Source organism: Hyposmocoma kahamanoa, unplaced genomic scaffold (genome assembly GCF_003589595.1).
Source record: "Hyposmocoma kahamanoa isolate Upper Pololo Valley unplaced genomic scaffold, ASM358959v1 62, whole genome shotgun sequence".
Taxonomy (NCBI): Eukaryota; Metazoa; Arthropoda; class Insecta; order Lepidoptera; family Cosmopterigidae; genus Hyposmocoma; species Hyposmocoma kahamanoa.
The window spans coordinates 93101-114665 of record NW_020653850.1 but is presented as its reverse complement, the minus strand read 5'-3'; the positions used below and the strand labels follow the sequence as shown (position 1 = coordinate 114665).

The 21565-nt window shown below is 40.7% G+C and overlaps 1 protein-coding gene across 1 annotated transcript; it reads left to right on the top strand.

Moving 5' to 3' along the window:
* The first annotated feature begins 479 nt into the window (after positions 1–479).
* On the top strand, positions 480–19923 carry LOC113229635. Its single transcript, XM_026463305.1, has 5 exons — positions 480–694; positions 16106–16345; positions 18198–18401; positions 18914–18985; positions 19078–19923. The coding sequence occupies exons 1-5, from the start codon at positions 629–631 to the stop codon at positions 19300–19302; spliced, it is 807 nt and encodes a 268-aa protein (XP_026319090.1). The 5' UTR covers positions 480–628; the 3' UTR covers positions 19303–19923.
* The last annotated feature ends 1642 nt before the right edge of the window (positions 19924–21565 follow it).

Sequence of the window (21565 nt, the reverse complement as noted above, 5' to 3'; positions counted from 1 at the left end):
GGTAATTCACTAGAAGTACACCTGCAGGAAATTAAACTTGTTCGGAACCTAAATCGTGTGAATTGTTTTTTCAAACTTTTATGAAGGAACTCGAATAAGTAATATTTCTACCTTCTTATATGTACATATATTTGTTATGGTGGTAATAAATTGAGTAGACTACACATTTCGTTTAGATACGTGGTATATAATTAATGGAAATTATTGTTGTAGCTGCAAATTGAAGATTGGCACAAACATTTTGCTCTGTAATTACGTATTGGAAAGAGCAGCAGCAACTCGAAACGAATTGGTGCTACACGGGTTGACACGAGTGTTGAGTAAACCATGTCGCCAGGAGTAGAACGAGGATGGGGTTGCTTGACGGAGGTGTTGCGACGAAACGGGTGACATCTGACGGGCGGAGGGGCGAGCTTTCGCTCGAGCTTGGTGGCGGCGCGGGGAGCGGCGGCGGCGGCGGAGCGCGGGTCGCTGACAGTCAGTCAGTGCCTTACGCGAGCTGGCCGCAAGCGCGTGTCTGCCCCATGAGTTCACAGTCGTCGCCTTGTCCGATGCAGCGATCAGTGCTCGCCACATGTGACCTGTGCTGCTGACCGTCTGCACGCTTCGCACTCCGCCCCCTCGCATAATGGGCTGCACCCGCGGACTCTGTGTCGCCGAGAAGGTGTTCATCTTTATCAACATCGCGTTCGCGGTGAGCATTCACATTTTATCATCTAGACATGTTCACCCCCCATCAATTGTTATTCGGTACTACATATAAAAAAATTTTAGATAATATTCACCCGAAGCGGAACAATTCCACGAAAGAGATGAGGAACTATATAGGTCGACTAACTCTACATTTTTGTAGATTCTTAAATGTACTTGATAAATTATAAACACTTTAATTTTGGCATATAAAAACAAATTTGACATTTTAAAAATTAAAAAATAAAAGAAGAGTTTAAATAAAGGAAGTGTTATAAATAAAATCCTATTTGGGATTTGAATTGCCGTAAAAGTTTCACTAGACTAGAGTATGAGCTCCGGGCGTCGCATTCTTTCCCTCTCTCCCGGGCGCGCGTCCCAACGGGCTCGCTCACTCACGAAAACGCGCAACAGGATCTCAGCTCGCGTCGAGCACGAGCAGGTTCGCAGCTGCTACCTGGGACACCCGACGGCGACGCCGCTGTTGCTTCGTCGCGTCTCTCCAACGCGTCGCGCTCAGCTGACTTGCCCTCGCCCGTACTCGCCTCTCCCGCCCCTTTGTCACCGTTCATTCGATAATCAGAACAATTCAGTAGTTTCAAACATGAACTTTGTCGGCTCTACTAAATTAGTCGGTAACTATATTAATTAAATATGCTATTATAAGCACGTAAATTTATTTACTTATTTACATACGGTGACCGTATTGTGTAAAGTAACACAAGTTATACACCTAAAAGTTGTATTTAAGTATATTTTTACACGTCATTGTAAGTGACTGTGCAGGATAAACTATAAAAAATATAGTATAAAAAGGTGAATCACAAAAAGATCCAACGTCAATAATGCAGAGTTCAAATTCGAAACGACGGTTTTTATCGCTGTTTATTATTATTATTAAACACCTAACGGCGGCCTCCATATTAAATTGTAAATACTCAAAAGTAATACTCATACAATCCGTATAATGAAGCGTACATTCGAATTCTTTTTCGCCATGTCAACAGCCGACAGCAGAACATGTGAAGGCGTTACAAGCAATGCTAATGTTTGATTAGGATTGGCCTGATATTAGCTCTAGTTCTTTAGTTGCCGAAAGCAAGCCTGTCTCACTATGCGACAATTGGTGGCATCTCACAGCTGTTCGCAAGGGGCTGAGCGCTGCCGCTGCGGCACATACTTACTGTCTTGCACATACGGCAGGCTGGTCGCGAACTTAATCAGCGCGTTTCGAGTTAGTCACCGTCACACGAGTTACCGCGCACTTTTCGTAAAATCATTCCTGGCAATTATCTATAATGGAAGGTTTTGTTTTTAAGTCCGAATGACGGCGTGGAGGTTAAGGTCAAGGTATCGTACGTGACGAGCTCTTTCGCTGATGTCTGGAGCTTCTCCATTTTCCGGTTTTATTGCGAAGTAAGTACAACATTAATCAACTGGTGTCGCGCTCGGTCCTCGTGCGTTATATAACAAGTATTTGTTCAGCTGTTATCATCAAAAACATATTGACTTAGACAAGGTCGACTTCGAAGAACGTTTTCAATAACATTAAATTTAGTACATAGAGGTATGTATGCGGACATAATTAATATGCGTGTGTAATATTATCTACGTTAGTAGAGTTGAGTAAAATCTACTTCAATGTTTTGTGAGCTCGAAAAGCACAGTAGATACTCGGCTGAGTGACCAGTGGCTGTTGCATAATTCATATAGGTACATGCCAGGCCATGCCAGATCGCCTGCTTTCCAATGGCCCAACATTCCGAAATACAAATGTCCATTACAATCCAGAACAGTAAATGTTTACACATTTATACGCAGACTTTGTCCCTTAAGGCCGGCACCCATTGATGGGACGGCAATATACCTTAATGTTTTGCCGTTACAGTGGAAATTTCAATGATAATAACAGCTGCGGTAAGTTTAGGGATACCGAGCCGGCACTTCCGTATCGCCTGGGCAGCCTTCGGGATGCTTCGGCAGTCAGGTATACGTTTAACGTTACGGCTGGTCAGAATGGACGCTAGGCGCGAGCACGATGCCGCGGCGGCGGCGGTACACTTCGGCATGCCTAAGTACCTGCATATTTTTAACGAAAACGTCTAATAATTAATATTTATTAGGCATGAATCGTCGAGAGTTGAGTTGCAAGGACCGGAGTAGGGTTATAGTTCAAATGTCAGTAAACGTTGCAGTTGTAGCTTTTATGCGTATTGTTGCCTACATCACCTGTGAGTTGTTCTAAATTCGTATTAAAGAGTTGGATGAGTTCCGAGGTGCTTCAAGGACAGATATACTCTAAAGTTCAAATAAGTTCAAAGTATCAAAAGTCAAAAGTATTGCTGAAAATACCTGTCCATGTCGTCTGTTTCTGTTCGGGGTTGTGGTTTATTAAATCATGCAGTGATTTCTTCTCCTAATTGTGGCAAATTTCTTAAAAGAAAGGCTTTTCATATCAATTGTACCACCTCTGGTGATATTTATAGCAGTCCAAAATTCATATTCACCCATTTGCCAGAGCAACGTACTATACACCGATAACAACAATAAAAAATCATAAAATCTGAATTCGTATGATATTAGCATCGGATCATTGGATTATTTATAAATTAACTAATTACCTTCATCGGAATATTGAAAATAAACTTTGCGTTGTATTATTTTAGTCAGAATTCGGACAAATAAAAAATAATGAATACCTACATATGTATGGTCGTCTTACGAGTGAATACATCTGAGATTTCTGTGTAATTTTTCAGGACGAAGACAAAAATGTGGTGTAAAATGTATTAAACGCAATAATGTTTTTGCATTTTAATTAGTTAAATTATACCTCTTTCAGATACTATATTTTTTGTTTTTCTCCTACAAAAATCAGTAAAAACGAACTATGTATAAACGCGTATACGAGGTTTTCACTCTAAGGTGACGATATTACGTTATTCCAGAAAATGTACAACTAAAGTATAATAACCTAAACGGTTAAAAAAACCGACCTCAAAAGTCATTCATCCCCTAGTTTACCACCCTTAGAGGTGGAATATTTTCTTCAAATTTAAATGGGACCATTTCTGAGGTACCCTCTTTTCGACAAAAAAGAATCATCAATATCGGTTCACAAAAGGCGGAGTTATCGCGTAACATACATGCAAAAAAAACTCCTCCTTTTTTGAAGTCGGTTAAAAATACAGTGATATGTCACTTTGTAGATATTATAAGTTTTCACTTTGCGTTGCTTAAATTAAGATATTTATTTTGCAATTGGTAGTAGCAAATGAAAAAACAATAACAAAAAAATTCGCATTGACTTTTTCTATTTTAATAATAATTATAATAAGTTATGACATTAGTTACCACAATTGAACCGGTTGTTTTCTTACAACTATTCATTCAATATCAGTATTAAAGTAGTATTTCTTTTAAAAATCAATATTCTATTAAAGAAGGATTAAATCACAAATAATGTTACTTTCATAATAAACACAAAACTCGACAAATTATTTGCTATTAAAAACTTTATTGCACATTAGCAATATTAAAGCGAAACTAAAGGCACTTTAATTTTTAATCACATCAGATCTGTCTTATTTTTACTATTTACCAACACAATAACTTCGTACAATCAATCAGCAAAGGACGCAAATACGACTGGAAATGATTAACTTTAATAGATATTAGACAATTTAAGAAAACGGCCGCTCCCTCTTAAATTTTAAAATATTATAGTCTCGCATTGATCTGCAATTTATCCAACAGAAAAGAAGTGTCGCTCCAAAAAGATCTCATACCCGCTGCATTAATTCTACTTTCGCGCTTCTTATTGGTCCGCGCTCGTTATTCAGGCCAGTCAGGTCGCCGAGAGCGGAAATCATTTGGCAAATCTCCGTAAGCGATTTTCGTTGCAACTGAGTCGAGAAGCCTGAAGGCTTTGAAAATCAATTTGAAATTTAACGTCCACGCACAATCTCCTTGTGAAATAAATTGTTTTCAATTTTCATATATTTTTTTCTAGTAGGCATAATGTACAGTGCCGGATTCTACCGGCGGACTTCGCAAAACACACTACTCGCCTAGGCGATAAAATGAGGCAATCGATGTGAAACGACACGGGCCACCAGAGCCGGGCGAAGTTTGCACTGCATGTAGAGACGACCGCTGTATTATGTGTTCAATGTTCCAATAATAAAATATACTATATTACACTCACTCTTCAACTAATTGCTAATGTAGATGGCACGCTGCGCTTGCATCGCACATTGCACACGCACGTGTGCGATAAAAACATTGAGTCATGAGTAACGCTAAAGCTACGCGACGTAAGCTCGAGAGCGACCCTTCCGCATTGGGCGCGTCCCGTAATAAGTGCAAGTATGGCTACATTCTTAAAGGCAACATTTCGTATTTAGAGTAATTAATAGAAATCATTCCCTGTCATATGATGGCGGTGCTTAGCATTCATCGGGCGAAGTAATCGCAATAAAAAGGTAACGCAAGATACAAAATGACGAAGTCGGTGCTCTGTAACCAATTAGACGAGCGTAAGTCAGTAGACGGATGCTCCAATTGACGAATGCCAAAGATGTGTTGTGTAATTAGCCGAAGCGCAGCCAGCTAATTAACAGACAATAGATTGTAAAATCGCTAGTGTGTTTAAAGGCAAACTCTGATGACTCTATCCTTGTGCATCAAACGGTGCCAGGGCCGCGCAAGCGCGGATTCCGCCTTTGGAGACGTCGCCGGCCCAGCCACCGCCGAGTAGATATACAAGTAAACAATGTCCAATAGGCAATAAGTTTCGTACACATGTAGATTATTTGCACTCGTGCGCTAATGGCCCGCCGAGGAAGTTTTGCTCGGCTGACCACGCGTTTCGACTTGTGCAAACAATTTATGTTCTGATCATTCCGTTTGTGTCATTTTACATAACATTGCGGAGTTCTCTCCTTCAGATACAAGGTGACTTGTTATTTTTAGTGGGGTACTTAGTCGAAAACGTTAAAGAAAAGAAATGCTTGACCATTAACCATAACCGCACCAGTTAACCACACGGCGTAAAACGAAGATTTATTTAAATAATGTAGTGTAGTTTGTACACAAACACAATCCGTGTAAAAAGATGCAGCGCTAGCAACAAGTTCCTGGAAGTCGCCGTGGCGTGCTGCAGGCAGCTATGCTAAGACAAGTAGCACATGTTATTGGCGCTTACAGAACACGATGGATTCCGCGAAATATAGCAGGTTTCGCGAAGATAGTAGTTATAGAATCGTCGCGGGAATTCCGCAAAATATTCCACCCAATGACTCTCGAGCATCGCCGCCATTCTAGGGCTCTCTTTCATGGCGACTCTCTGACCACTCACCAATGTACTACATGAATCTCTTTTCAGAAGCATTGGAAAAGTATGCCACAGTCATACAGGATTACTGTCGATCGGCAACGTTATATTATTGGAGACAATTCTTTTATATTCTACGGGCGATGCAAACAGGTCGAACAAGTGTCGCTCCAACAACCGGTCTTCCCGCGATGTTTGCTTAGAGTGTTAGACACTTTATTCGTTCCCAATAAGCAAATTATCATTATCAATGACTGGTATTCATTCATAAAAGTTCGTAAAAGTTCGTGTGATTAGTGTACCTACACGAAACATTCCTATACGATTTAGTGATTGGTTCTAAAAAACTTCCTCAACTGGACATGAGTCATCGGATTTACGGAAAGAGGCGCGAGCGCGTCAGCAGCGGCGGCGGTAGCGCGGGGAGCGGTGCTTAAGTGGCCGAGTGAGGGAAGAATTAAAGTGAGCTACAAAAAGTGTAATCAGCCGGTGTGACTTCGTTTTGACTTCGAACCGCGTCGCTCTGGACACTCGAAAAGCGAAACCACGACTAAAAATCCTTTTATTGGATATTGAATTGTACAGCGTCGATGAGTTTCTTTTCAAACAATTTTAATTTTATTTTATTCGACAAGCAGTAGTTATACTACTTTATTTTATATTCATTATTATTATTATAATTTTATTACTGACGATCATAGTTATCCCTTGACATTGTATTTCCAATTGTAATATTGTGACATTGATAACATGAAATAAACGATTCTATTCTATTCTATTCTATCATTACTATTGAGTTAAAACGGACATTGACGTTTAACCCCTAAGGCAGGACCACTCGCGTGTCCTGCAAGTACTAAGTACTAGGTCGTGTATTTTATATGGACTGAGCCTGTTGAATCACTTCACTAGTGATTAACTGTAATACTTTTTGTGACGCTTTGCCTTAGGTATATTATGATGTAGAGTTGGTTGAAATAGAATACAGTGGCCAATACAACACGTCGTAAATAAATAAATAAACGCCGATCGCGAAGCCATGGGGCACTGTAAGAAGAGGTCGCAGCTCCGGCGCCCGCGCCCGGGCCGTCTCACTCCCTGATTGAATAAACGTCGGCGACGCACCGCGCCCTGCCCCTCTCGCCTGCAGTCTCCTTATCCTACCTTATTACATTGTGTTTAGGGTTCCTTACGTTAGCGATAAAAAAACAACCTTATTAGTAAAATTAGATGTCTGTTTTTGTCAGCAATTACTATTAGTACCGCTTTGAAATTTGCCACAATTGTAGATCTTGGTTGTCTGCACATAAGGTTGGTGAACGATTTAAAAAATGCGTATTAAAAATCGGCTATATTAAGTTTATTAGGTCAAGGGGCAAAAAATATGAAATATTTTTAGGTTTAGGCCCCAGTACGCCACGCTCGCCGAATGTGGGTTGCGGTCTTTACGCGTTTTCGAGGGTGGTGAACCTCCTTCAACGTGCAGGTTTCATGATGATGTTTTCCTTCACCGAAAAGCTCATGGTAAATAATTATTAATGCAAAGATCGAACACTCAGAAAAAATTCCCTCGATCCGGGCGGATTCGAACCGACGTCTTCTAGCATACCGTGCCAGCTATACTATATAGACGCTATACAAACTAAGCCACGGAACGAATCAGCGGACCTCACCAATTTTTCTATGTGCTCATGGTAAATTTCAAATTAAATTAAACTTCGCGCATAAATTCCGAAAAAGTTAGAGGTGTGAGGTGGGATTCAAACCACGGCCTCTGCTTGGGAGGCGGTAGACAAACCATTAGGCTACCATGGCTTATGTTGTAAGACTTATTGACATTGATGTGCCAAAAATTATGTCCATTCCGCCGTCTGCCTGTCACAGCTTAAGTATTGTCACCTAAATTGATTGATATAAACAATTGAAATTAGACCCCAAGACGGAAATTGCTAGCTCAATAATTACAGTTGTGAAATACTGAAACTTGAATTTTGATTTTGGGGGTAAATACCAAGTAAATAAACATAGTGCAAAATAAATGTTTTTTCAATGTCATCGATAGACGTGTTAATAAATAAAAGTAAAAAAGCACACACTGTAACACTTAGTCTGAAAGTACAAAAAATACGAACCCCTTATCATCTTCATCTCTCTCATTACGCGTTCCTAGTTGCAAACGCCCTTACTTTTCCTGATTCTTGAAAGAGATCAAACTAATATTTACTGTAGTATTAGTGCCTAAAATACGTAAATTTTGCTTTAAAAACTTAAAAAGCATTTTTTTTCACTTTGACACATTTCTTACTTTTCACGTCTGATTTCTAGATCTCAGCATGTTCTACCACACTGATACTTTCTTTGAACTTTGCTATCCACTTTTCCCAGAATTATGCATTATTTCATCTCCTTCACTTCATTTAATTATTTCCTTAATCCTAAACATTTATTTTGCTTTTGTATATCAACTTCAACTTCAACTTTTGTATCTATGGCTTCGTCGTTTTGCGCGACGTTTTCGCCAATGTCTTTCGTCAATGTTTTATATATTTCGATTTATTGAATTCATTGACAGATCTGTCATTCTTCAACAGTCTAAACTTTTATAGCTTATCCTATAAATGACTCCTTGATTTGATATGCGATCTACCAGTAGAAGCATTTTCTGCTCCTGACCGATCATATTTTTGGCTCCTCATTTCAAATTTAAAATTCTCTGTTCTCTCACTCTACCAATTGTTCGTCATTTCTTTACCGACCTTTGAAACATCTGCTCCTCACTTAATCTAAATCTATCTTCGTAGATTTAGATTAGGTGAGGCTTCTCTCACCTTCTTCTAGACCCGGACGTACTTCTGTCGCGCTTACGCGGCTGCCTGTACTTAATTTCCTCACGCTGAACCTGGTCTTCACATTTAAGTTCTTCCGACTTGAACTGTGTACTTCATCTTCACCAAGCTAGGTGGAGCGGCTACATAGATATGACGCGCTACAGGAGCAACTGAAGCCAAGATGATGTTGAATTTCACCCCCGAGTACAAAGTGGTGCTATTCCTGCTCTGCTGCTGCACTACCACCGCTGTCTCGTCATCAACTCCACTGCCCTGCGGCTTGCTCTACAACCGCTGTCTAGCCTTCAACCTCGCCGCTCTCCTACCTTGCACCTCTGTCTTCGATCTCCAACACTCGACAGCAGAGGCCTCCAACTCCATGTCTCCATTTTCTCCTATCTTCACCTACACGCTACACTACATTACTCACTCTAATCTACTACTCTCTAACACTCTCAGTTTGTTTTCTTTATATAAACGTATTATTTTACTTTGTGATTTCTACCCCCTTTAATTTCATAGTTCTTAACTTTTTTTTTTTTTGTTAATCCGGGGGAATCTGCTTACAGATACCCCGGCCCCGCGGGGGCAGAGCCGGGGTTATGTGGGACTGGGCTGAACCCTGAAGGGGAGCAGCCCGACCGCACTAAACCCCCGGAGTGTTCCTCCTACTCCAAAACTTCTTAACCCTACAACACGTTTCACCAAAGATATGGTTGCGTTTTACAAACAGAGAAGTATTTTAAATTTGATCTCTGATTCCTTTAAGTCCTCTTGTCCAAAATCAATCGCAATAGTCCTTCGAACAAATTAACCAACAATTATTATGAGACTATTTTCCGTGTAGTTACGTAAGTTACGTGGTATATAAACACAAAGATCGAAAAAAATTGTTTATGCGGTGTCCGTCGACCACGGGGCGCTAACTCAGTACGGAACATTAGTGACCTGCACTTCACCGGGTTTTTCATAAAACTCATTGCGTGTACAACTGGGTACGACTTCCATTGTTTAGGTTGGTGTTTTAGATTGCCTGCCCGTAATAAAAAAAATATTTTGCTCCTACTTCTTGCCAATTGGTAAAAGCGCATCGTTCACCGGTGCCAATGGGCCCGTACAGTGGCCGTGACTCGGTCACCAGGTCGCGGCCGTCGCCGCCCGGGCCGAACTTGGGCGCTCCACGAAGAGTACACTACGCCTGCGCAGTTCGCTACTCCTAGTACTTAGTCACGCATTTCTCATAGAAGTTGTTCTAAAATACTTGGGAATAATTACGTTAATTGTATTCGGACAACTTTTTCATTGGATGTTTTAAAATATGCAATACAGCAAGTACTTACTGAAAATTGTTAAGTATATATAATATTTTTTTATTACGAAAATTGCGGAAACAAAGGCAAGTGCGCGCGCAGTTGGCGACTATACCATACTCCATCGCGCTGTTGCCGGTGGTTGTCGCTGCAAAAGACATCAACGCCTTACATCACGATACGGGTCTTACCGAGAGATAGTAGTACTCCGTCTACGGCGGCGTCGCCGCTGTTTCTATGAGGAATGCATTTGTATTAAAGTACGACATCTAAAAAATTTGCTCGACATTTTTGTACGCACGTCATCAATGATAATTAAATATTGTTATTATTACAACAGGATAAACAGTAGTAGGTAGTACTGGTTTGTCTTGCTTATCGAAATAATATAGACGGCGAATTGGTCGCAGCGGCCCTGCGTGGGTGAACGCCCGCCATTCTTTGGCCACCAGTTGTCAGCGGCAACAGGCTACCGCTCCTTGTCCACTTTATTCATTCGTCACATTATCTTTGCTTATTCGCATTATGAATGCAAACGCAATTAGCAACGTAAGCGACACGTCTGTCCATAACAGTTGCACTACCACCCCGAGGTGTATATCGCAAAGACGTGAGGGGACTGCCACTGCGCCTGTCACCCTGAGACATAAGGTGACAAGTCCTTGTGTCCACAAGTCCCTTTCGCTGTCGAAGACTATCTTCATCTCGATTTACTGCGGCGGCGTTGTCCATGCGCCACGTCACTCACTTCTTACCGATAAACCACACTCACTTTACAGAAATAGAACTATTTTTAACTTCCCACCTAATAATATGGTAATATGCTGCTGCGGTAGTTTTCATTTTATTGCATATCTGGTGTTTAGAGCGTTAATTAGACCTTGTAATTTTTTTGTAGTATTTATATGGATATTTATAAAAGTACATTAATTTCATTGGCCCCGTAATGAACGTAATAATATTATTCCCTTAATGTCTAAACACTCTTTTTACATGAATAATACCATAACAAGTCAGTACAGATTATGCAATCGTTAGTTTTTTAGTTTTTCGTTTTTTTTGTTTTTTAGTTTTTTGTTTAGTTTTTTTAGTTATAAATTAAGTTATTTGCTACCCCATACATTTCCGAACCAGTGCGTTATAATCACACGCTTGGAAACACTGCTTCACATATTTGGAAAACTGTCTAGGTATTAAAAAAGTAAAGTATAGCTGACAATAGACACTCTGCCCCCTTAGATCGGCTTTTCATGCCAACTGTAAAAATAACAATATTTCCCTTAGAAAAATAAAGCTAAACGTTAGAAACATCCAATAAAAAATCTTCAAAAACAAAACACATAAATATAAAGAAATAAATATTCCATCTCAATGTACACGCCGGGAAAACCCAAATTCATAAAACTAAAACTAGGCTCTACACGTGCAAAGTTACATCATAAACAAATTATCCAAAAGCGCCGACCACAGTAACACAACACAAGTGATGCAATTTACCCTAAAGGTCCCTTAATGCATTTCGAAACCCAAACATCTGCAAACAATTTTCCAAATACAACAAAAGAATCGACAATGAACTAAGCGACCCACCATCTGAACTCAGACAAAAACCCAAAACTGGCTATAGTGTCATAAACATCTGCTACTAACAACCCAAAAACGCACGCGCACGCAGTCATCATGAATAAAAACACCAAAACTGGAATCTAATCTACGTACTAACCTAACCTAGAGTAAGCTATTTTTGCCACAGGTCAATCATAAAAATAAAACTAAGTAAATAGTGGACATCCCAATAAATACCTCAATAGTTCAAATGCAAGTAGATGGAAACTGAGTTATTCTATACTACCTTTGACCACCACGCAACCTTAGCTACAGTGAAGATAATGAAAAAGTCCTACGCCATACGTACGTTATGCAACAATACCAAGATGAACAGTGGGGAGGAACGGATATTTTTATAGCTGCCGCTGAATTCTGCCACATAGATGTCAATGTATGTCAACGAAACAACACTTCAGCACCTTCAGTAACTTTCACTCCAAAAACCAATGATGCAGTGGATAGCATCAACCTTACCTACAATAGAAACCACTACATAGTCCTGTAAGAAGTCGGATCTCCGAGTACTCTACAACACAATACATGAGCGAAAACACCCCAGAAGAACACCCGGATGACACAGAATACAGACTTATCCAAAATACAGGCCCTTTGAAATAAAATGTCTCGCTAGAAAAAATAAAAATAGCTACCTGGAACGTACGAGGTGCAGTTTAGCGATGGGCGAGTCCAATTATTTAAATCGAGTTACTCCTATAACGAGTCAACTGGAGTTACTTTTTCATGAACTCGAGCTAACTCGGTTGATCCGCCACGCCCGCCGCCGAACCGAATGCTTCATTCATACAACGCGTTGGTGACCTTCGGAGCACGTTCGAGTCGCGAGTGTTGCAGATGCGCGAGTCGAGTTATTTAACTCGAGTTAAATTATACAACCCCTGTTATTGTACCTAATTATGTCTATCTCTTCAATGACACCCAGACGTAGTCCTTTTTCGCAAAAATGTAAGATTAAGATTAAGACTAAGAATGGAAGTCTGGTAAAATATGATTTGTTTCTAATAAACGTTTAGCGAAATTGGACCTGTCTGGGTACTTATGTCTAAACGAAGAAACATGCTCTTTGTATCTAGTTATAAAGTTACGCCCTGTTTGACCTATATGTACATTGTTACACGTGCCACAGGTGAGCTTATAAACTCCCGACTTCTTACCACTTTCCACACTTTCCTTGCCATTGCAAAGTCTAGAGCGCAAAGTGTTATTTGTCTTAAAAGCAACATTTATATGATTTGATTTCATAATTTTATAAATCTTTTCTGACAAATGGCCAACATGAGTAATGATTACTTTATATTTATTAATAGGCTGTGAAGGAATCGCAGTATACAACACGTTGTTGACTATCCGCCTCTGTTTCTTGTGAACTAAGCTATTAATTAACGTTTTATAGTAATCGTTAGAAAGTGCAATCTGATAGATAATATTTAATTCTAAATTATAATGTTTTTTAGAAAGAGGGACTGTCAACAATAACAATTGAAAGCAGCCATTTTATGTTGCCAGGGGTGACTATAAGAAGCCGGGATAATTGTATTTGTATGCGTAGGCTTACGGTAAATTTTAAAAACATGTTTGGTACCTCCTTTGGTTATAGTTCAATCTAAGAAATTGAGAGAGTTGTTTTGTTCTAATTCCTTCTTAATTTTAATTTTTGGGTGTTAATTTAATTTAATTTAAGTTAATTTTTTTTTAAGAATGTCAATGTTTTTTTTCAAGGGCTTCGAGAAACCCAGCTAAAAGAATAAAATTTACCTATCACTATTACAGGAGATACAAACTCAACGAGAGACGAAAACAAGAACAACATTTCATGCCAATATCCAATTGGGAAAAGGAACTAGCCCCATCGGAAGGCCCTCACGTGACAACTATTCCAACTGAAAACCAATCAGAACTTGCCGAAGACATGAACGAGGAAATATTTCAGGAAGTAATCATAAAAACGAAAAACGACACCGCGCTAGGAATGGATCAAATACTAACCGTAATTATTTAAGGCAAACCCTAAAGCTAAAGAAATATATCATCACATATATGAATTTGGCCTGAAAACAAAACATAGTGCCACCAAGTCGGATCCGAACAGTACAAATCCCTATTCCCAAAATTCACACCCCAAAAACATCAACGATTACAGAAGAATATCTATTTGCAACACGGGCTATAGGATATTTGCAAACTTCCTATTGCAAAGACTAGATGCGACTATAGCGGAACTAGGAAATTACCAAGCAGCGTTCCTCTAAAATAGATCAACATACTACTAAATTTTTGCACTCAAGCAAATACTTGATGAGTCTTGGAAGCAAGGCAAATGTATGTACATACTTGCATTGGACATTGAGAAAGCTTTTGACTATGTAAAGCTAAACGCACTCCGGGATATACTTCTTACTAGAAGGATTAAAACCCTAATAAACAGGATCATGAAGGCCTACTACATAAACGAAATAACGAGCATTAAACGGTTTGGACAACAAACAAATTGGATAACGAAAGGAAAAGGAGTAAAACAGGGGTGCCCACTTTCACCACGATTGTTCACTCTGATAATGGACGACCTAATGAGAACCCTCGAGGAAGAAATAGAGTTCTTCCAACTTGACCAAGATAAGAAAATCTCCTTACATCATCATCATCATCATGTACTTACTCATGAAAAAGCAGCTAGAACTGAATTTGTTTGCCTTATTTATTTATTTGAATGCTTATTATGGACACTGTTATGTGAACAAAAGCTAAATATTCAATGTTGGACCTTAAACAAAAAAGAAACACTAATGTTCTTAAAAAATGTTTGCTTGCTACCAATAAGTTGAGTTTAAGTTTTTAGTATAGAAGTACATATGTACGTATCTCAGTAGGGAAAATACTGGATTTACTTTCAGATATCAGATAATCACTTAATATAACAATTTTTTAAACAATTTCTTAAGTTTGATTTGTATACCGTAATATTTAGTGTCTCAGTTTTCGTTGCTTCTTTCTTCTAATTACCTACTTATTCTTACAAGATGAACTATTGTGACACTTGGACGTGCACAAAATATTCTTCTTAACACATAAGCACTGTCTATTAGGTATCACGTTGCTTTGTGCACCTATATTTAACAAATTATATATATTGCCGAATATCTATAACAACAACAACAACGCAATCACTCAACATAGCCCCGCACTAGGGAAACCCTGTGTCGCGGGTGCCATGGACACACACATAGACGACCACAATTTACACCCAAACTCACGAGAGAAATAAATGTAGGCCATACGAATATTTCTCCCGACCCGAGAATCGAACCTGGGGTCTCTGAGTGGCAGACCGGCATGGTAACCGTTCGGCCACGGAGGCAGTTAAATCTAGGAAGTGTTTATTAAGATTGTAAGAGTTTATTCCATATATTGCCTAGTATTGTGTGTAAGCATCGTATAGAACATCGGATTACATATACATTGCCGATAACCATTAGGTCAATGCCGATAACATATATTTTGTGACAATAGAAATTTGGAGATTTTGTTAATCCAGGACAAAGATAGGAGAACTGACACGTCCGTAGTTGGTTCAAGAAAATGGTGTACGAACGGGTTTGCTCGGTCCAGTGAGGACACACCCGTGCCCCCAGATAGCTTATTGAAACTCAAACAGAGACCGCATTGACCATCTTGCGATGGGCTAATCGACGTAAATTACCTAACATTCTGTTTACAATGAATGAATAAAGTTATTGACGTGAGTGAGCGAGTTCATTGTGTTGTTATCGGGCTGTTGAAATTGAAACGGGAGCGTCCTCGCGTCGAGGCACGTACAGGTACGCTCTGTACCGTGTCGCTAACTATATCTACTGCATTGTATCGACAGTGGCCAAGGAACGCCTGTTGTCGGTTTACAGCAATTTGCTTAAGGTGACCAGATACAAACACCAGTAGCAGTGACAGGCGTAACTTGCTTGGCTGTTGTGTTGTGCGGCTATCGACACTCGTACTTTGAACGGAACACTTTTAGTCGACATTAGGCACGACATAGAGATTTTAAAACTGTCGTGGTTATTCACTAAATTATTATCATTAATTAATAATTTGGAAGTTTTCTCTTCCCGATGTTTCGGAACGGTTACACGCTTCATAGTCGCGGGTTGGTAATGCGCATCGGTAGTTTGAATGTTCCTTCATAAATGTCTTTAGAATAGAATAGAATACGTTTATTTTCCAGAATACCGTAGATAATGATTAAAGTGTTACGTAAAATCACTGACCTATTTTCTTGATCTTCGCATCAAGTGGTAACACTCGATTGATCTGTGACTCTGCAGATGTACAGCGGTGCGCTGTTGGCGACGGCGGCGCGGCTAGCGTGGGACCCCAGTACATACACGTGGTTCCGGTTTCTGTGCGCGGCGCAATACCGTGTATCGGCGGCGTACGTGTTGGCCGCCGGGCTGTGGTTGGCTGCGCTCGTCTACGTCGCTGCGGCAGCTACGGCGCACGCGCACCAGCATCAACGCGCTTCGCGGCACCCGCAACGCCTCCACAACACCACCTGCTTGCACTTGGTCAGTGGAGTAATAGAGTCCCCCGTTACCCGTAACGTAATCCTGCAATGTAAATGTGGCCTTTCCGGGTAGTCAATGTTGCCATTAACCAGTTAAGACACAAGACAACCGTCATTCACTTCGCGTTGTCTCTTTAAATTGACGCGTACTCGAGATAAATGCGCGCACAAAGGCGCAGTTATAGTACTTTGTTTTCAGAGACCTTAAATCATTGAACATACTCGTCACCAAACGGAGGGACATAGAAGCCTTACTAGCGTAATGATCGATATGATGCTGCAGATTAATTTGCTGTGACGTATGATATCCAATCCGTAATATTTCGTGCTTTTGTCAGATTGTGGTTGTAAAGAATATAAATAGATTCTATTTCATTGTTCTTACATACGTAAGAATGTCATACAAAAACATTTTGATACGTTAAGATATTCAGAATCCAGTCTTGTTGAAACCGCAAAAGATCTTGTTTCAAATCACAGATATTCGTTGGACAACCAATGACCTTAACAATTCATTGAAAAAAGAATTCTGTTAAGAAGAATGTAGAATACGCAGTTTCGTACTTCAATGCCTATTACTAACTTCTTCTAAAACTCTTTTGTTGTAATATCAAAATTCAATGACCATGACTCAACGGCTGCGACTGAACCAGTACGACCGAGTGTCCAGATAAGATAACACCGATATTAAATATCAATGTTATTTTGCTTTGTTACTCACACACAATACCATAGGATAATGTCAACAACATTGATATCGGTTGCAATCCACCAGCGAAATTCTTTTGTGCTATCATACCAACGATTCTGACTAAAGATTCGCTTCCCATGTAATTCCCTTTATTAAAAAAAAAACATATTTCGGTTCGGACATCCATAAAACGTTTACAGACAGTACTACTTAAAATAGTAGCACATATTACAAATGAACATCCACATGTATGTTTATAAACATAAATTTATTATAGTTATGCTTTATGAGGCTTTAGGATTATTCAAGTTTCTCCACGAGGGGCGGCTGAAAAGTAATCTCTTTGTTTTAATTCAAAAATAATACGGGCCACTATCATGAGGCATTCGTTATTTATTCTTTTTTCAAAATTATTTATATATTAGTGACACTCTTTTGTTTATTACGTTTCGCTTTGAATGGATAAAATGGCGGAAGAATAACAAGTGCAACTTTTTTATAAAAAAGGAACAAACCTCAAAAGTTCGTAGAATTACATCGACCTACTAACAAAGAATTACATCTATTTGCTAAGTTTTATTGAAATGGGTTACCGGAAAATGCGTGAAAACTTGATCCCCTAGTTTGCCACCCTTAGAGTTGGAATATTTTCTTCAAATTTAAGTGAGGCCAATACTGAGGTACCCTCTTTCCAATAAAAAAGTACCATTTAAATCGGTTCACAAATGCTGCCGGAGTCATCGTGTAACATAAATACAATCGAATTGAGAATCTACTCCTTTTTGAAGTCGGTTTAAAAAAACAAAATGTTTGCAAATGAACAACAACTTTTTTGAGCAACAGAGTGATGTCCCTTTCCTACAAATATAATAAGCGCATTTCCTATCGAATTTCGCATAAACAATTTTTATTTAATTACTTATTGTAAGTTTGATAACTTAAAACAATAATAAACTGATCGTAATGCTTACTTCATTACAAATCTTTAGATATATAATTGGCCTCTAAACTGCATTATTTAAATGAGTAATGATAAAAAGTTGCCAAAAATCTTTACTGCTCAAAATCTCGAAACTGTCAGTTTGTGGGTTGACTCATGCAGAACACGGCCCATTTGTCTTAAGGATTTATGGCTAGTTACAAACTTTAGAAGTGCGTTTAGTATGCGGGCGGCGTGGCGTGTCTGGCGCTCAGCGAGGTGGGATACGGCGCGTGGATGGCGGTGTCGCTGGAGCGCTGGTGGCGCACGGCGCCGCAGGCCGAGCTGGCGCGCCGCGGGATCGACCTGCTGCACGACATCAAGCCCGCGCTGCTCGCCATGGAGCGCTACAAGGACGTCGCGCGCCCGCTCTACGACATGATCGAGGTCAGCGCAATTACAGGCTGGTGCAATTGCGGTCGGACGCTTGCCGAAGCCTAAGCCCCCTGAACAAAGGTCTGCGTAAAGAAGTACACGTGTTCGGTATTCTGCTTGTGTTGTTCAGTCCAGCATTCTGGATTGAACGACACAGGCAGAATATCGAATGCCCCGCGTACTGACTGGAAACTTTATTACGAACAAGACTGTGCCGTCTTGTGTCCTCCATACTGCGCCAATCGAAGACTCACACTCGCACTACGGTCGTCTTAGTACTTAGGTATTATTTTAGTGAGAATAGCACAGACAAGAGAATTACTATAGCGCCATAAATACAGTCCACCTACAGCCGCGTCACTCGGCTTCCTTACTAGCAACATGTGTATGGAAAATTGTGTGTGGTCCACACCAAAAGGAACCGAAGACAAACACGGATCTTTTGGCACGGAGCAGAAGCCTCGCAATGGACTTTTATTTATATTTTGCCTTACCTCTCTCAATACAATTTGTTTTAATTGTAGGAGGTGGAACGCGAGGCGCCGAACAACGCGTTCGTTATCATCATCTTTGGTGCTCTCGGCGCAGTCCTGCAGGTAACCTCCAACGCCTCTCCAGAAAGTGATATGTTTTGGTTACGCAGTTATGACATGTTTTTTGATACAAAATGATTATCCGTGATACGCAGGTGGCGGCGTTCGTGATGGCGCGGAGGCTAGCGCGGCGTGCGACGTACGCAGACGAGACGCCTGACAAGGAGAAGGAGGTGGAAGTTTGCCGCACGGCGCGCTGCGACGACGACAGCGACAGCGGCGACGGTTCGCGCACACGCAATGTCGATAGCGACCCGCCTCCTGGCTGGCGGAAGAAAGCTAATCTGAGAATGTACACGATACTCGACAAAATTTTCTAGCAGGTAATGCATATCTCGCTGTTCTCTCAGTGCATTGCTCTCTCTCTCTATCTCTCCCTCCCTCTCTCCCGTTTTCTCATGTCTGAGGATCATGGTCAGCTTCGTGCCTAGTTCTGAAGCGGGTGATCTGCCTCCATCTGATTCTATCCAGCGCGTCCCTAACGACTGCGCAAAATTTGGAGGACGATGAACCTTTCACTTGGTCGATCCATCTCGTTGGTGCACGGCCTCGTACTCGCCTTCCTTCCGTGTTACTAACTACAATCAATTTCTCCAAATTTTCATCGCCTCAGCGCATCATGTGGCCGACATATGAAAGAATGCTTTGGTTGCATAATCAGGACAACCGAGTCTTAATTTGAAGCTGATACAGGATTGACACATTGGTACGTCTAGCGCTGCAAGGTATATTCTCCAGCACCACATTTCGAATGCATCAATTCTTCATTTTTCCCTTGTCAGAATTGTCCATGCCACCATTGTCTACACCATACAGTAATAGTTTAGTAGCAGTGGAGCTCCTTGTGAAAGAGTTCGTCCAGGGAAGTACTACCTTAAATATTTCTGCCGCCAATAAGGAATTTGAGCATTGCTGCGTTCCAGTTTGAAAGGATAAGGGTGCTGGTGAAATTACAGGCACATGGGACTTGTCAACTTATGACTCAGTGTGACGGCGTAGTAGCAGTGCCCCTAAGATCTTTACGATTTAAAGCTCTAAGTGGTACTGCAACTGTTGTGGATGGGCGTCTCGCTTGCCACCGGGCACGACTTGTTCATCCCATCATAAAAAAAAGGCTAACACCAAAGCACGTATCGATCGGATAGTTTTGACACCATTCCCTCTCGTCTTCTGGATGTTGTTTAGGCGTGTCATAGTATCCTCTGCCATTCCAATACGATGCTTTATCTCAGGGAAACAGCTGCTGTCACTACGAATTTGGGAACCTAGGTAGATATAGTGGTCGACTATGTCAATACCAAAAATGCCGCAAGTGGCGTTTATTAACTTCCCAGTCCACTGCCATTATTTTTGTTTTGGCCCTGTTTATAATATTGCCAGACCAATGCACTTTCAATCTCTTAGTCGTTGGAACAGATCTTCCAGATTCTCGATGGATGTTCCCAGAAGAACGGTATCGTCGGCATATTAATATTTGATATTCTCTTTCCGCCTATTGGAAAACCTTTCTCCCAGTCTTTGAGGGTTTTGCGAATGATGTACTTATCCATATACCTATGTTAAAAAGTGCAGGGATAGGATGGAACCCTGTCTCACTCCTTTTTTCTTTTGAAAAATATTAGAGCATTCGGTGCCTAACTTGATGAAAGAACGGTTTCCGATGTGCAGACTCTTGATTAAAAAGACAAGGTGTTTAGTAACTCCCTTTCAAGTACCACATTTTACAGTTTGTTCCATTGCACGCAGTCAAACGCTTTTGTGTAGTCGACAATGTATACGACCACTGGGTTGTTGAATTCTCTGCTTTTCTATATTATTTGGTGGATATTGAGTTCTCGTGATCCTCTGCCCTTGACAACACCTGTCTTCTCCTCAGGTATCTGTCGGCGTAGAAAGTAGTTAAGCCGCTGGTTGATTACACGGAGGAGGAACTTACTTGCGTGTGATACTCGTATTAAAGCTATGCTTTGATTTAAACTTTCACGATTTTTACACATTATTTGATTTTTTTTGAATTAATAATAATAATAATAATAAATAAATAACGCACACACTCAACATAGCCCCGCACTAGGGAAACCCTGTGTCGCGGGTGCCATGGACACACATATAGACAACCACAAATTACACCCAAACTCACGAGAGAAATAAATGTAGGCCATACAAACATTTCTCCCGGCCCGGGAATCGAACCTGGGACCTCTGCGTGGCAGTCCGGCATGGTAACCGTTCGGCCACGGAGGCAGTTAAAATTCAGGACTTAATCACGTGTAAAACATATTTTATTTTATTTACCTCGACGTTTCGGATATTGCAACGTCCATGGTCTCCTAAAGCTATGCTCCTGTAATTTCCACATTCTTTGGATGAGCCTTTAAGCGTAGACCAGGCTTCCTGATGGTGTCGCATATTTCGGCGAGGGCAGAGGTGTTCCCCTTCGACTTGCTTACCCGGTGATTTCTTACACTTAAGAGCTTCGACGGCATGCTCAATCGCCGACGGCATCTCCGGCTGGCTCGGTGCATTGGTGCGTCGCTAAGATAAGTACGCGTGGTAGCCAACGACGCGTTCGCAGGACGAAGC